Source organism: Sporobolomyces koalae (assembly GCF_050403365.1).
Source record: "Sporobolomyces koalae JCM15063 DNA, S_koalae_JCM15063T_v1_ctg16, whole genome shotgun sequence".
In the NCBI taxonomy this organism is placed as follows: Eukaryota; Fungi; Basidiomycota; class Microbotryomycetes; order Sporidiobolales; family Sporidiobolaceae; genus Sporobolomyces; species Sporobolomyces koalae.
The window spans coordinates 166,364-181,324 of NW_027481755.1; the positions used below are offsets into that span (position 1 = coordinate 166,364).

At 57.3% G+C, this 14,961-nt stretch overlaps 5 protein-coding genes across 5 annotated transcripts; 3 read left to right on the plus strand and 2 right to left on the minus strand.

The window, feature by feature from the left end:
- Positions 1-26: 26 nt before the first annotated feature.
- JCM15063_003090 (DHHC family palmitoyltransferase) lies at positions 27-1,555 on the plus strand (the record flags this gene model as incomplete). Its single annotated transcript, XM_076678685.1, has 6 exons — positions 27-281; positions 347-687; positions 756-900; positions 987-1,131; positions 1,222-1,336; positions 1,396-1,555. 6 exons carry the CDS (start codon positions 27-29, stop codon positions 1,553-1,555), a joined length of 1,161 nt encoding a protein of 386 aa, XP_076534177.1.
- A 131-nt stretch (positions 1,556-1,686) lies between these two features.
- On the minus strand, positions 1,687-4,854 carry AFG2 (AAA family ATPase AFG2; the record flags this gene model as incomplete). The annotated part of the gene is made up of 11 exons (XM_076678686.1): positions 1,687-1,800; positions 1,874-1,960; positions 2,034-2,180; positions 2,246-2,401; positions 2,474-2,563; positions 2,642-3,162; positions 3,228-3,710; positions 3,769-4,128; positions 4,202-4,387; positions 4,454-4,535; positions 4,591-4,854. The coding sequence occupies 11 exons, from the start codon at positions 4,852-4,854 to the stop codon at positions 1,687-1,689; spliced, it is 2,490 nt and encodes an 829-aa protein (XP_076534178.1).
- A 187-nt stretch (positions 4,855-5,041) lies between these two features.
- On the minus strand, positions 5,042-8,411 carry JCM15063_003092 (uncharacterized protein; the record flags this gene model as incomplete). The annotated part of the gene is made up of 10 exons (XM_076678687.1): positions 5,042-5,456; positions 5,531-5,661; positions 5,727-6,267; positions 6,338-6,501; positions 6,566-6,880; positions 6,955-7,175; positions 7,241-7,342; positions 7,408-7,633; positions 7,711-7,936; positions 8,194-8,411. The coding sequence occupies 10 exons, from the start codon at positions 8,409-8,411 to the stop codon at positions 5,042-5,044; spliced, it is 2,559 nt and encodes an 852-aa protein (XP_076534179.1).
- A 933-nt stretch (positions 8,412-9,344) lies between these two features.
- Positions 9,345-12,507, plus strand: DEF1 (DNA damage-responsive RNA polymerase-degradation factor DEF1; the record flags this gene model as incomplete). Its single annotated transcript, XM_076678688.1, has 7 exons — positions 9,345-9,444; positions 9,523-9,681; positions 9,802-9,927; positions 9,995-10,436; positions 10,505-11,810; positions 11,882-12,093; positions 12,177-12,507. 7 exons carry the CDS (start codon positions 9,345-9,347, stop codon positions 12,505-12,507), a joined length of 2,676 nt encoding a protein of 891 aa, XP_076534180.1.
- Positions 12,508-12,983: 476 nt separating this feature from the next.
- JCM15063_003094 (lipase family protein) lies at positions 12,984-14,731 on the plus strand (the record flags this gene model as incomplete). The annotated part of the gene is made up of 4 exons (XM_076678689.1): positions 12,984-13,553; positions 13,625-13,771; positions 13,839-13,985; positions 14,051-14,731. The coding sequence occupies 4 exons, from the start codon at positions 12,984-12,986 to the stop codon at positions 14,729-14,731; spliced, it is 1,545 nt and encodes a 514-aa protein (XP_076534181.1).
- Between the last annotated feature and the right edge of the window lie 230 nt (positions 14,732-14,961).

Here is a 14,961-nt window from a genome sequence, read left to right on the forward strand (position 1 = left end):
ACGTTCACCCCCACCATGCTGCCGACATGCCTCGTCTTCTCTCTGCGTGCTCCAAGGTAGTGTACCGGTCGTTCAGGCGCTTCGAAAAGTCGTTCGATCGAGTCAATCGTGTGGTCGGGCCCCTGTTCGTCGCCATCGCACTCGTCGCCATCTCGGGCTGCGCGTTCGCATTCTTCGATGTCGTCTTCCCCGAAGTGTTCCTTGGCCCCGATGTCACCTGGGCCAAAACAGTCGCCGGCACCATCTTCTGCTCGTACCTCGTCCTCATGTTCTCGTTCCATGTGCGTCCTTCTCCCTTCCTGCCGGATCCGTGCGCTCCAACCTGATCCCTCGAGAGCGTATCCAGTACCACAAAGCGATCACGACTCGTCCCGGTCATCCTTCGGGACCGGCACCCACCGCGTTTCGCTCTTGGACCTCTTTCCTCGCTCCTGCCGCACAATCTACCGCCCGACCCGGTCACCCCCTGTCCCGTCACGACCGAGCAGTGCGCGAGATTCAAGATGCGCAACGGAAACAACGCGAGGCTGTCCCGCTCACAGGCGAAGCAGATGCGCGCGTCGACCGACTCTATGCTAGGACGTGCAAGAAGTGCCCTCCGACAAGCGATGGTCGTCAGCCGGTCAAACCCGAGCGGACACACCATTGTAGTGTGTGCAGGACTTGCGTCCTCAAATTCGACCATCAGTAGGTCGATCTGTCCAGGATCCCTTAGCCGAGAGAGAAACAAAAGCTGAATCGTTCTTTTTGGATAGCTGTCCCTGGATCAAAGGTTGTGTCGGACATCACAACGAGCGATACTTTTTCCTGTTCCTGTGGTACTTCTCAATCGCATGCTTTTGCGCTGCGGGTTGGGGATTCTCGCCAACTTGGAAAGCCGTGGCCTTTCTCGATTATCCCGTGCGTCTTGCAGCCTCTCGTTTCATCGATCCGATATTAGCTGTTCGAAAAAAAAAAAAACGCTCAAACTGAAGTTGTCGATCCAGGTTTGGGAGCATCGTACTCCGAGAGCAGCCATGTTGGCGATGGAGCTCTTGTCCTCAGTCATGGGACTCGCCGTGTTCGTCATGGCTTGCGCCCAACTCAAACTCGTTGCACAAAACGAGACAAGCGTTGAATCGAGTGATAATGGTCAGTACCTCCAAGTCGACCTCATCGCGAGGGATCGATTGGAACGTTTTTTTCTTGAGGCTGATCTGATCTGATCCCTGAACTATTTAGATTGGTACCGCAAACTAGCCAAATCAAAGAACCAGACGTTTATGAACCCTTACGACCTAGGTTGGCGCGAGAACCTGCAAGACTTTTTCAACGTTGGTAGCTCGCGCGATCGACAGTGAGTAACTATCACTTGCAGAACCTCTTTCGGATGCTGATTTTGCTATGTTTCGACAGTCACTGGATCACGATCTTCTTGCCGGTTTCTGTACCCCCTCTCGGCGACGGCTGGAATTGGCGCAAACGAGGCAATTGGAGAGACACGAGCATGTCGTTTGAAGACGAATTGACTGACGAGGAAGAAGCGAGTTCCGACGAAGAATCGAGTGACGACTAAACCGTCTCAACACGATTCATGACATATGATTCTCGGAGTTTCTGCGATCTAGCACGATACTTCCAGCAAACGAATACCCATCTGCAATCGATATCCCTGCCCTTTTTCTTTTCTGGACCGACGCCCAAATTCTATGCGCTTCGAACACCGCTTCGATCTCTCCATTCTTCGTACTCTTGAATCACTTCCGGAGTGATCCGTCTACGTACGGTCCGAGCAGCTTCGACAAAGTGTTTCCGTTGGATCTGTGGCCAGGCCAAAAATGAGTCAGGTTCCAAGACGAGAGGCTCTTGAAAAGTCATTTCGGAAGTGACTCACGTCAGGAGCGTTCATGTTTTCGTTCATCGCGCTCAACGCCGCGTCTTGGCAAACCGAAGCGATTTCTGCTCCCGAACAACCCTCGGTCTGTATCATAAGACACCATCATCAGTATATTGATGCTGGTACCGATCGTTCAAACGGAAAGGGTTTGACGTACGATTTGAGCGAGTTCATCAATGTCGACGTCCGCATTGACGGCCATCTTGGAAAAGTTGATCGAGAAGATCTGTTTGCGAGCTTCGAAATCGGGAGGAGAAACGTATAGGATCCGATCGAGTCGACCGGGGCGCATGAGAGCGGGATCCTTGAACACATGCCGAGTAAGTTCGACTATCATGAACGCGAGAAGGACGAAGCAGCGTCACTTACGATGACGTCTGGTCGATTCGTAGCCGCGAGTACGACGACCCCGTTGAGTTCTTCGATACCGTCCATCTCGGTCAGCAGACTCATCAAGACACGATCACCCGTCGGTCCGCTGCTTTCCTCAGATCCACGTGCAGGCGCAATCGCATCAACCTCGTCCTGATGCAGCGGAAGGGGCTGATGTCAGCCTCATGTTTGTTGGTAAAGCTATACGCAGAGGCTCGGGCTCACGAGGAAGACAATCGAGGGCGCAGCAGCGCGAGCTTTCCGGAACACTTCTCGGATAGCCTTCTCCGATTCTCCAACGTACTTGTTGAAGACCTGTCGAGTCCAAAAATTCGATAATGTCAGAAGCCATACTTTTTGAGCAGTATCGCACGATCGAGATACACGACTCGCCTCTGGACCCTTGACGGCGATAAAGTTGAGACCACCTTCGGTCGCGAGAGCTTTCGCGATCAAAGTCTTGCTGCATCCGGGCGGACCATACAGCAGCACACCTCGAGGCGGAGCGACCCCTAACCGCTTGAACGTATCAGGGTGCAGCAAGGGCCATTCGACACTCTCCTTGAGCTTCGCCTTGACATGTTCCTGTCCTCCGATGTCTTTGAAGTACACCTTGGGAGTCTCGAGGAACACTTCGCGCATCGCAGAAGGTCGGGTCGAGAGGAGAGCAGATTCGAGGTCGGCTGGGAGCACCTTCATCGTTGCAAGAGACGACGTTGAAGAGGAAGACATGAGAGCGTAGGATCGTTTGATGGCGAGGAGACCGGCAGTATGAACGAGCGAGGAAAGATCGGCGCCAACGAAACCATGCGTCCGAGCTGCCACGGACTGCAATGTGGATTCCGATAGTGCATGAGGGGTTTGGCGCAGGAGTACGTTCAGGATAGACAGGCGTGAGGCGACATCGGGTACTCCTGCAGCAGAACAAGCTGATCAATGCTTGATACTGAGACAGAAGATCTAGAGTTGGAAGAATTACCGATCTCGATCTCTTTGTCGAAGCGACCTGGTCGTCGCAGAGCTGGATCGATCGCGTTCGGGCGGTTCGTCGCTGCGATGACTACCACGCGCGGCTTTTCCTCAGCATTGTCTGCTGGCTCGTCCTCGTCGTCGCTCGCATCGCCGTCTTCGCCTTCTTTTTTGACCACGCCCTTCTCTTCCAACCCATCCATCAAGGTCAACAGCATGGCGACTACTCGCCGTTCAACTTCGCCTCCTTCTTCACGATTCGGTGCAAGTGCATCGACTTCGTCAATCACAATGATCGCGGGACTGTTCCGCTTCGCTTCGGCAAAGACTTCGCGCAGTCGCGCCTCTGTCTCGCCATGGTACGCCGAAGAGAGTGACGGCCCATTGATCGTGAACAGGTTCGACCGAGTCGAACGTGCTATCGAGAACGCCAACAAGGTTTTACCCGTTCCGGGCGGTCCGTATAGAAGGATACCTCGCGGAGGTCGAAGCCCTGTGCCCGTTGATCAATGGAGACTCCCAGCGCGCATGGAAGGAGCGAATGAGCTCACCAAAGTGACTGTAGAGCTCCGGGCGAGTGAGCGGCCATTCGACCATTTCGCGGATCTGCTCAATCTGATGCTCCATTCCTCCGACCATCTCGTACCCGGGCAACTCGCCAGACGACCCGTTCGTTGCGACGGATGTCTTGTTTGCTGTGGATGTCGGCGCGCGCTTCTTTGCGGCAGTAGAACCTGGGGCTTTGAAGCTGACATGGGTCGAGCGAGAAATTTGGTAGACTCGCTCGCCTGTGGGTGTCGAGGAGGGCAGGGTTGAAGCCGATCCTTTCGCAGACGAAACAACAAGGCGTCGCACGAGACCGTTGTAGGTCAACTCGACAAAGTGATGGACGGCGATGAAGCGGAGGTCGACTGAGTAAAGGAATTGAGAAGAGGCCAAATCAGCGCTCGTTGATTTGGGTCCGGTCGTCTCAGGATCGCTCACCGAGGACCTCTTTGACGTATGCTTCGAAGAAGCTGTCCTGGCCAGGCTTGCCCTTGGCATCATAAATCAAGGTGATCTTTTCGGCGTCAATCACCTCGACTCCCGATGTTGCGACTGTGGCTACATTCGTCACCTCGCCGATTGCGACACGAGCGTTCGCGAGGATCAAGGGAGAGACAGCGACCGCTACGGGAGAGAACAGAGATCAGCTTGAGAGAGCCCGTAAGAAACGACAGGGAGGACTGAACTTGCCGTTTCCCGAGAGAGTAAAGTCAGGCCACGCGACACCGACTGCGAAAGATGGTCTATCGTCGTTCTGTTGACCTCGTGAGTACTGTCGTCAGCCGGTGCAGCACTTGTTGAATGAGACGAACGATGAGCCAACATACATTTTCGAGGTCGAGGTTCTCCAATCCTCGCTCGAGCGAGTCGGTCGAGGTTGTAGCTGCCTGCTTTCTCAGCACGAGTGCATCTCCGGCGCAGATCTTGACTGCCTTGAGGATTTCGGGTGCGATGTGGATCCGCTTCAAGTGTCGAGAGTGTACTGGCGTCGACGAACCCGATGCAGTCAGCTGCGCAGTGAACGGTCGCCGCGCAAGCTTCTGCAGAGCAGTCTCGGGTCCAGCCCCAGGCGTTGAAGGTGTCGCCGACATTTATCGTTTGGAAAGATTCAATTCTGCGACCGGCCGAAAGATTGAATTGATCACTGGAAATCGTCTCGGTTCAATTACATGCTCGGTAGAGGACCATCTTGTTTCAGTTCATTGACAAGCCTTTACGATTCGCTATGTGCACGTTGTTCTATAGGGTTCTTTCGTATACAAGATTTACAGTATTTCCTCACGCTTGGGTCGTAGTCGGGACGAACCCTCCGATCGGCTTGTTCTCGAGGTTGAGACGACCGCAGAGTACATCGACGAGTCGCTGCATGGGTTGCCACCATTGCTCCTTGCCACGACGGTTCTTGAAGTCGGCAGCGGCCATCATCTCGGGCAGAGTCACAAAGCGAATTCCAGCGCCTTCGATCGCGATCGTCGCAGCACTCGCTTCCGTGTTCGAGGTGTGTTGCTGTTCGAGCCAGTCGATACACTTGACCGTGAGGCGCACGGCACGAGTTCGGTCGCGAGGCGAAGGCACACCTCCCTGGAGCGTGTGACCGAGAGCGACCAACCGAGAGTCGAACAGCTCCTTGCCCTCCTCCGCAAGAATGTTGGTGACTACCTCGGTCGTGTAGGTACGAGACGCCTTCTCCGAGCTACGGGGACAGGGTTGAATGTTAATTTTCAGTCGGGCCCCAATGGGTTATGAGGCAGCATGAGGCAGACTGACCGAATGACGAGACGACCTTCGGACTTTCCAGCGACATCCTGGCGGTATCGCTTCTTGAGGAACTCGACATCCTGAGCGAGCTGCTTGAGGGTGATGCCATTCTCGGGAGTGTAAACGAGGTTCGCTCCAGTCTGGTCGAGAAAAGCGTGTCAGCAATCACGTCGGCTCGCGTCGACAGAAAGAGGAAAGAGCTCACGGCAAGGGCTCCGAGCATGGCAATGTAACCACATCCAGCTCCCTGGGTCTCGACGACAAAGACTCGGTTTCGGCTCGCAGAGGCACTCTGCTTGATGGCGTCGCAAGCCTCGACGAGAACGTTGATCGAGGTGTCGGAACCGATCGACCATTCCGTGATTGGCACGTTGTTCGAGATCGTCGCAGGCAGATGCACGAGCGGGATCTTGAGCGCCTTGTAGCTCTCGCGAGCCTTCTCGAGTTGGTTGACCGCGACCATGGCTTCGAAGCCTCCAATGATGAGGAGCGAATCAATCTTGTACTCGGCCAGCTTGGCAGCGATGCCCTCCATGTCCGAATCGGGCAGGGTGCGGTTCGTGCCAAGCTCAGATCCACCGCGGGTGGTCCATTGGTCAACACGGAGCCAGGAGAGTTCGGCGACGTTGCCTTCGAGCAGACCGACGAATCCGTTGTAGATTGCGACAGGAGTGTGACCGTGGCAGAGGGCGTAGCGGACGGCGGTGCGAGTGGCAGCGTTCATTCCTCCAGCAGGGGCACCAGTGCTGATGACACAGGTCAAGGAGCGACCATCAGTAACTTTCCCGGCCGTACGAAGAGAATCGGAGCACTGACTGGATGATACCAATGCGCATGCGTTCGGCTTCGGGGACGCGGTACTCGGTGTTGAGACGAGTCGTGGCGCGGAAAGCGTGAAGGCAGTCTTCAAATTCCGGGTCTCGGAGACTGAGTGCTCGGTTGAAGTCCATAGCTTCGATCGCTTTCGCCACCTCTTGGGTCTGCTCGGATCGAAGGATGTCAGCACGTATGACCTCGGGAGACATTTTTGATTTTAGCAATTACCTTGGCAACAGCCTCCATCAAAGGTTGACGGGTGATCTTGTTCTCGGCGATACCGATGACGGGCGAAGGTGTATCGGGAGTCGACGTGAGGACGGCTTCGACAGCCTCGGCACCTTGAAGCGTAGCCAGGATGCGATCGTACGCGGCAGGGTTACCTCCACGCTGAGTGTGTCCAAGGGTTGTGACACGGGTGTCGAGGCCAAGACGGTTCGTGAGGACGTCCTTGACGTCGTTCGGGGTGATGGCGTTCAGCTTGCAGTCGTGCGCGCCTTCGGCAACAATGACGATGGTCTTTCGCTTGCCCTCTTCGCGGTGCTACCAGCAGGAGGAGGAAAAGTTGATAAGTTGTGGGAGTCATGAGGGGCTTAATCGAATACTGCGCGACATACGCGAGAAAGAACGCTGCACATCGAAGATTGCCAGTCTTCTGCCGTTGGAGGTCGTTCCGGAATGAACATGTAGTCGGCGCCAGTGGCGATGGCAGCCATCAGGGCAAGCCATCCGCAGTGGCGACCCATGACCTCAATAACGAAAGCGCGCGAGTGGGAGGAAGCGGTCGAAGAAATGCTGTCGACAGCCTCGCAGATACGGTGAAGGGCAGTGGTTGCACCTGCATACATCCAACGTCAGCCGCGCCCTTTTTCAGTTTAGGAGGATTGGAAATCAGCGTCGTACCGATGGTCATATCAGTTCCAGCCATGTCGTTGTCGATACTGCCGACAAGACCGACGATGTTGAGGTGCTTGTGCGTGTCGAACTGTTCTTGGGTGATGTCGCCTGTTTGATAGGAGTTATTTCTCAATCAGCATTGTCTCGAAGGTACAAGGACAAGCGAAACTCACCGCGCTCGAGGAGGGCAGCGATGTGTTCGGGCCATTCGGCGCGGAGCCTGTCCGCTCCCGTGAGACTTCCGTCTCCTCCGCACACGACGAGGGCATCGATGCCGTGACGGATCAAGTTGAGAGCGGCAGTGCGACGGCCTTCGATTTCACGGAACTCAGCGCATCGGGCGGTACCGATCAGTGTTCCTCCGATGCTCGCGTATCCTCGAACATCGTCCCATCCGACCTATCGTCGCGATGAGCGAAATCTGTCAGTGGATTCCCGCATGGACCGTGCGAGAGCTAGAGGAAGACTCGGCTCACTCGGATGATGTACCTGCCCTTGAGCCGTTGTTCACCTTCACCTTCCTTGAGAAGTTCTCCTTCTCCGTAGGTTGCGACGAATCCTCCTTGCCTACGATCGGGCAGCGGGTTCTCGCTCGTGAGGGGAGCGCCCGAATGAGGTTCGGTCGCTTGCGCAACGGCATCCTCGTCGTTTCCTTTCACAAGACCTTCCCAGCCTTCACGAATAACGTATGCTTCGCAGCCACTACCGAGCGAGAGCAGGATCGAAAGTCAGCGAGCGTTATCGCAAGGTTGACCGACGGATTGCATCGCCCTCAATCGCGTCCGTTCCTCCTCTCTCGGTCAACAAGGCCGCCGATACAGCTCAGATCTTGGCAAGCAAGCTCGCCATGAGCGCTCGTAGGGCTCGCCTCGGAGTTGAACGGCAAGATGAGGGGATCCGGGTCGATCAGACATTCTCGAACGAGAACGGGGCAATGGTCATTCTGCGAGCTGACTTACCGCGCGATCGCCATCTTGATGACCGCCCTGACGGCAGCGTTCATACCCGCACTGTCTCCTCCCGAAGTCATGCATGCGAGCCGCGTTCGTTTCGGTCCTGATCCTCCAGGCGTATGCAGCGGTGCGGGAGTCGAGGTGCCCGAGTTGGGCGCGGTGCCCGCCGGAAGCACCTTCTCGAGCTTCTTGGCGACCGAGTCGAGAGTCTGCGAAGTCGCCATTGCGTTGTGAGCGTTTTGGGGAGCAAAGTGTAGCGAGACTGCCGCACGAATCGTCTCGAAGAAAATTCTCGGCGCACGCGTCACAGGTTTCGAAAAAAACGGCTCTCACTCATTCATGCCGGCAGTCACCCCAGAGTCTCCAGCGTATGTCGTACGCTATGTGAAGGGTAAACACTACGAATCCGAAAGGGCTGAAGAGCGGAAATTATGAGACCAACGAGCCAGCGGCCTCAATTGCAAGCATCAGTCGTTTCGCACGCGCCTTTAGCGCGGGATCGTTCGAAAGCGTAATCTACAGCGCTCGCGTAACTGCGGCAGCAGCAGCCATCATATCGAATGACCGTTGAACGATGGGCGTCCGTGCGGGGGCGCGCAACTGCGTTTCGGCTTGAGTTCCTCATTACATAGACTCGGTCGCCTATTGAGAGCGAGCTCCAGGGTAGAAATCGGCACAGAAGAACGGTTTCTAGTGAGCTCACGCGTCTCGATCAGCCCTGAAAGCTAGCGACTAGGGGGTCCAGCACTCGGAGAGTGCCTACGAGCAGCTGCAGCGCATCCCGAGATGACAGAGGCGCAAAGCGTGGCAAGAAGCGTAGCGCTTGTCATTGATCAGACTTGTTGGCGCGCGCGAGAGGCGACGTGAGCGAGAGCAGTCGCGCGAGATGCGCCTGAGGAAGCGACGCGAGCCTGACGAAATCTGAGCGAAAGCAGAAGCGGGAGTGGACCACGATGAGTCTCAGACAGGCTGTTAAAGCACAGAGCGGCTAGAGAAACCAGTCACACGAGAGAGGATGGCAGGAAACGGCAAACGGTTGAGGCGGGTGTAAGGCGGGTCTAGTCACACATCGGCGCAGCTACTACTCCCACTCTACCACTGCACTAGACTCCGTCCCGCCCTTTTCCCCCTTCCGTCTCCCCCTCCGCAAGCTTCTCATGTCGACCCCAGCACGCGGTTCTGCTCGTCCAAGGCGCGGACGTGGCGGGATCACTTCTGCCGTTTCGCATTCTGCCCCTCCCGCGCGTGACATTGACGGTGAGCCCGCCGTCTGCTCGCTCGACCGAGAAGGACGCTTGAGCGACTGACATGCTCACCCATACTCGCGCGCGCCAGCCGAGGAGACGGACGAGGTGCGCTCGCTGCGTTCGAAGTACTCGTCGCAACTTTCGACCGCGAAAGAACTCTTCCCCGACTGGACAGATGAGGACATCCTGTTCGCGCTCCAGGAGGCTAACGGTGACGTCGAGGTGGCCATTGTCCGGATGTCTGAGGGTATGTCTCGAGCTGCCCGCGCGTCTCAATTCCAGCGCGCAACGATGAGCCGTCATCTCGGTGCATCTGCGCGCGCTTTGGCTCTGCGCTGACAACAATCACCTGTACCACTGCTCGCAGGTCTCGCCCAACAGTGGGGTGCCGTCAAAACGAAGAAGGAGAAGAAGGCTGCTGCTCCCGCTCTCCCTCCCCCCGTGCCTCAAGTGTCCCGAGGCGGATTCGCTCCTCGGGGTCGGGGTGGTTTCGGTACGCTTCCACAGACATGTTTGATGAAAAGTGCGACGTCGCAGCTGACCACAGCTCGACATTGCAGAGGGAGCTCGTGGTGGACGAGGCGGTCGCGGTGGCCGCGGGGGACGAGGCGGCTCGACCGGCATCAACGGCGCTCCTCGCGCGCCCTACCTCAATGGTGATGCCGCCAAGTCCGCTTCTACTCCTGTCGACACCAACAGCAGCACCCCGGCGTCTTTCGCCTGGGGCGTGCCCGCTGCGGACGCTTCTGCGACCAACGAGTCTTCGGAACCCGCTGCGGCTGCATCGACCCCGTCTGCGCTGGATGCCTGGGCCGCAGTCCCCTCGGTAGGTGGTGCTCCCACCGAAGTTTCGACGACCGCTACTGCTGGTGGTGAAGATACGGCCAAGCTCGATTCGACCGACGGAACTGGAGAACCTGAATTCGCCAAGCCTGCCCCCTCGAAGCCTGCCAGCCGCACGATCGCTCCCGGTTCGAAAATGTCGTGGGCTCAGATTGCCAGGTGACTATGAACCTCTGTCAAATTGACCTCGCAGTCTCGCTCATCCATGCCGCTATTTTGCACTGCAGGCCTGCCTCTCCTCCCAAGCCCACCCCTCCTCCTGTCGCTCCTGCCGCCGTCGCCCCTGCTCAGGTTGCCGCTCCCCTCGAATCCGCTGCTGCTCAAGCCGAGACCCCTTCGACCGGTCACGCCGAGTCTGCGCCCGAACCCTCCATCTCTCTCGACGCCGCTGCCGCGCCTGCCTCGTCGGGCAATGAGTCTGTTGCGCCCTCGACCACTACTGCTGCTGCCTACGACCCGTGGGGATCGACTCTCGCAGCCGCTCCTGCTCAACCTTCTCCTGCGCCTCTCGCAGTCGGCGAGGGATGGGCCGACTCGATTGTCGCCTCGCAGGCTTCGACTGAGCAAGACCCCGCTTTCAAGCGCGAAGTCGATGCTCACCTTCCTCCCAACGACATCGCTACCGCTGGCCCTCTCGAAGTCGCTCCCACTCAAGAGCAACAAAACGCCGAGTCGCAATCTGCCCAGGCTCCCCAAGGTGCTGGTCAGCAACCCGGCCAAGACAAGTTCCTCGGTGCTGGACCTCCTGGTCTTCCCCAGCCCGCTAAGCGCGCTCAGCAAGAGGCTGTTGTCCTCCCTGGCTCCGCTGGTGTTGACCGCGTCGGCGTGCAATTCGGTTCGCTCGACCTGTTCGACGGAAACAAGCCTGCCTTCGGTCAGCAACAGCAACAACCCACTGCTGAAGCCCAGCAACCCGTCGAGCAAGCTCAGCCCCAGGAGACTTCCCAAGAGACTTCTGCTCAACAGCAGCAGCAACAGCAATACGCTCAACCTCAACAGGCCCAAGCTCCCCAGTCGCAAGAGCAAATCCCGCAACAGCAGCAACAGCAGCCGCAACAGCAGCAACAGCAACAGCAGCAACAGCCTCAGCAGCAGCAGCAACACCTCTACCAGCAACAGCAGTACCAAGGCCAAGACCTCTCGGGCGGATACGCTCAACCTCCCCCGAATGTCTTCCACCAGCACTCTGCGTTCTCGCGCTACCCCTCGGCTCCCTCGCCCTACGGCGCCCAGCAGCAACAGCAGTACCAACAACCTCAGCAGCTCCAGCAGCCCGAGGAGGCTTCGGCTTCTGCCGCTGCTGCTCCGTCGCCCTATGCGCCGTTCAAGCAGCCCGAGACTGCGTCGTCGCCGTACTACCAGCAACCTGCTGCGTCGCACTCACCCGCTCCCGTCGCACAGCAGCAACCCGCTGCGCAATCTCCCTATGCCGCATTCAACTCGATTCCTCAACAGCAGCAATCCCCGGCTCCTTTCGGATCCTCGGCTACTGACTACTCGAGCCTCTACGGCCAGGACAGCATGCGCAACATGGTAAGACCTTTTCTTCCGTTCCAAACTTTGTATGTCTGTCGTCGACTCATCTCAACTGGGTCATCCGCTAGGGCTTCTACGATGCCTACGGCCAGCTCGCTCCTGGATCGGGCTACCAGGCGCCTTCGCCTCTCCCCACTCGCCCTGAGGACTCGTCGGCTTCCACCCCGGCTCCCCAAGGCCAGGCTGCGCAACAAGCCCAACAGCAAGGTCTCCCTGGAGCTGCCCAGCACATGAACCCGTACGCCGGCTACCCTTACGGAATGCCCTACGGCTACTACGGGTGAGTTTGTCGCGACTTTTTTTCTTGGTCGCACTCCTGCTGTCATTGTCACCAAGCCCAAGCTGACTCCTGGGCCACGACAGATACAACGCTCAACCCTTCCAGCAAGTTCCCCCGAACTACTCGGCCCTCCAACAAGGATACCACACGTACGGTGCTCAGCTGCACCGCTTCAACAACGCCGGTGCCCCGCAGCAAGGAGCTGCTCCCGGTGCGACTGCTGGACACGCTCAATCCGCTGCGCGCGCTGGCTACCCTCAGCTCAACTACAGCCAGCAAGGTCAAGGTTACGGACAGCAACAATCTGTGGGCCAACAAGGCGGACAAGGTGCGCAGCCCGGACAGCAACAGTCGTACGGCGGATACTCGGCCAGCTCGAAAGACCTTGACCAGGTCTCGCGATCGTTCTTCTAAAAAGAGCGCGTCTCGACTCGGCGGCGTAGGTTTCAGCGCGCGTCTGGGTGAACAGCGGCACCCGGCGCCCGTCTGGCCCATCTCCGCTCTCGCTTAGCCCCTCGTTCCTCCGTTTTTTTTATAACATCAAAACATCTCGACGTCTGCATATCCCTCTTGTACTGTCGAGATCCTTTCACTATTTTTCCGCACTCGATCTTTCCGCCCCCGCTGCTCAACCCGCCATCTCGCTTTCTTCGTTTCTGTCACCTGTAGTTTGAAACCCCAAATCGAGTAAAAGCTTTTCTCCATCATTCATCATTCGAGGCCCGTCTGGTACAATGCGAGATGGCTATACTGTGAGCACCGCTCTGGATCGCTCGAGAGATGACGACGCATGAATCGATCGGTTCCGAGGCTGGGATCTCGGCAGTAGCCAGTGATCAATCAGCGCCTCTGCGTTCTCGCTACCCTCGATCCTCTCGACGCGCCAATAAATGCTGCTGATACCACCACTGCTTGCTTCTGCGCTGCTCCTTCCTGCGACCCGCGCCGTCCAGATTCCGTTCATAGCCACTTCCCCCACCTCGCCTCCTGAACGCGATTCGCTACCCCTCACGGCTCCAGACGGGATCGCAGCTCAGCGTCTGACGTTGCGCCATGCGTTCCATGCTCCAACCGCCGAACGCCACAAGCCGCTATCCCAGATCGACTACGACCGCGATGACCTCGCTTCGATCTCGTCGCTCTCGCCGTACTCGACCACTCAGACAGTCAGGACGAAGCGACTACGCACACATCAACCTTCGTCTCAAGATGCGTTCCATGCCGCCAGGCGCACCTCGTTTGCGAGATCGATGCGAACGAGGTACGCAGGCACGTTCCCGACTCGCGAACACCTCGCAGATCAGGCGCTGGCTTCGACCCTCGAATGGAACGAGACCGAGATCGAAGCTCCAGATACCTCTGATGTCGACACCCTCGCGGCGCTCGGCAAGATGACGAGCAACGCCTACACGACCCCGGATGCGAGCGGCTGGTACGACATTGGTGGCGGTTGGAACCGGGTCAGGCGCCTCTTGTTCGCTTCCAGCATTGTCTACATTCACTGACTCGTGTCCACTGTCGCCTCGATCAGACGGATTCTTTCGGATGGAAGGAACATGGAATCCGGGGGCATGTCTTTGCCGACGACCAGAACAAGACGGTTGTCGTTGCAATCAAAGGCACGAGCGCGTTCCTTGTTGGAGGAGGCACAGAGACGAGCAAGAACGACAAGATCAACGTGAGTCGAAGTCTGCCACGAGAACATTCATGCTCGGAACGCTGACCCGGGATCTGGCTGCTTATAGGACAATCTCCTCTTTTCTTGCTGCTGCGCCAGGGTGGACTGGTCGTGGTCGACAGTATGCGACTGTTACGATAGCCCATATACATGCCGACAAGATTGCCTCGAGCATGCCGTCATGACGAAATCTGCCTACTACCCAGTCGCGATTGCACGTCTTCCTCTCGCTCTGCTATCGGGGTTGACATAAAGCTCACGCCATTTTGACTCGAATAGGACCTGTACAACAACATCTCGGCCATCTACCCTCATTCGCAGATTTGGTTGACTGGACACTCGCTCGGAGGTGGACTCGCCGCGATGTTGTCGCGCACATATGGAGTTCCGTCCGTCTCGTTCGAATCACCTGGCGATTTGCTCCCAGCTCGTCGGCTCCACCTTCCCCTTCCACCGCGCATCGAGCCCAACTCGAGCTCGGATCCCGACAGACCTGCGCGACGGTTACAGGACGAACTTACGACGCACATCTTCCACACTGCCGATCCCATTCCGATGGGAGTGTGTACCGGCACGATATCGACGTGCGCGATTGGCGGTTTCGCACTTGAGAGTCGGTGTCATTCGGGTAAGACGATCCTGTACGACACGGTCGGCAGGCTAAGCTGGAGCGTCGACATCCGGACGCATCCGATTCACATCATCATAGATTACCTCCTCAAAGACGATTGGGGCGTCAAACCCAGGAACCTCGACGGGGCCACTGGTCGGAAGCGCAGCTGGTTGACGGGATGGTGGCCTGGTAAAGGCAGGAAAGAGGGTGATGAACCAGAGGATGACAAAGAGGGTGACGACGAGAACGAATCGGATGGACAACGCAAAGGTCGAGGAGTGCCAAAAGCGAGGTTCGAGGAGGACGATTGCGAGGACTGCTTTAAATGGAGTTTCATAGATGGTTAGGCCTTGCAAGCTCTCGTTCATGTGTACTTGTATTGGACCGCTGCTGTTGTGTGCTATACAATGCCATATTATAATTTGAGATCCATTCGCTATGCTGCATAAGCCGGGAATGACTCGGCGGTAACCGGAGGAATGTTGAACTTGCACCGCTTGACGGAATTTGCGAAGGACTTGGCCGTGAGATCGCCTCGGCTTGGAATTGCTGTGCTCTTGCTCTCGTTGGCGACCTC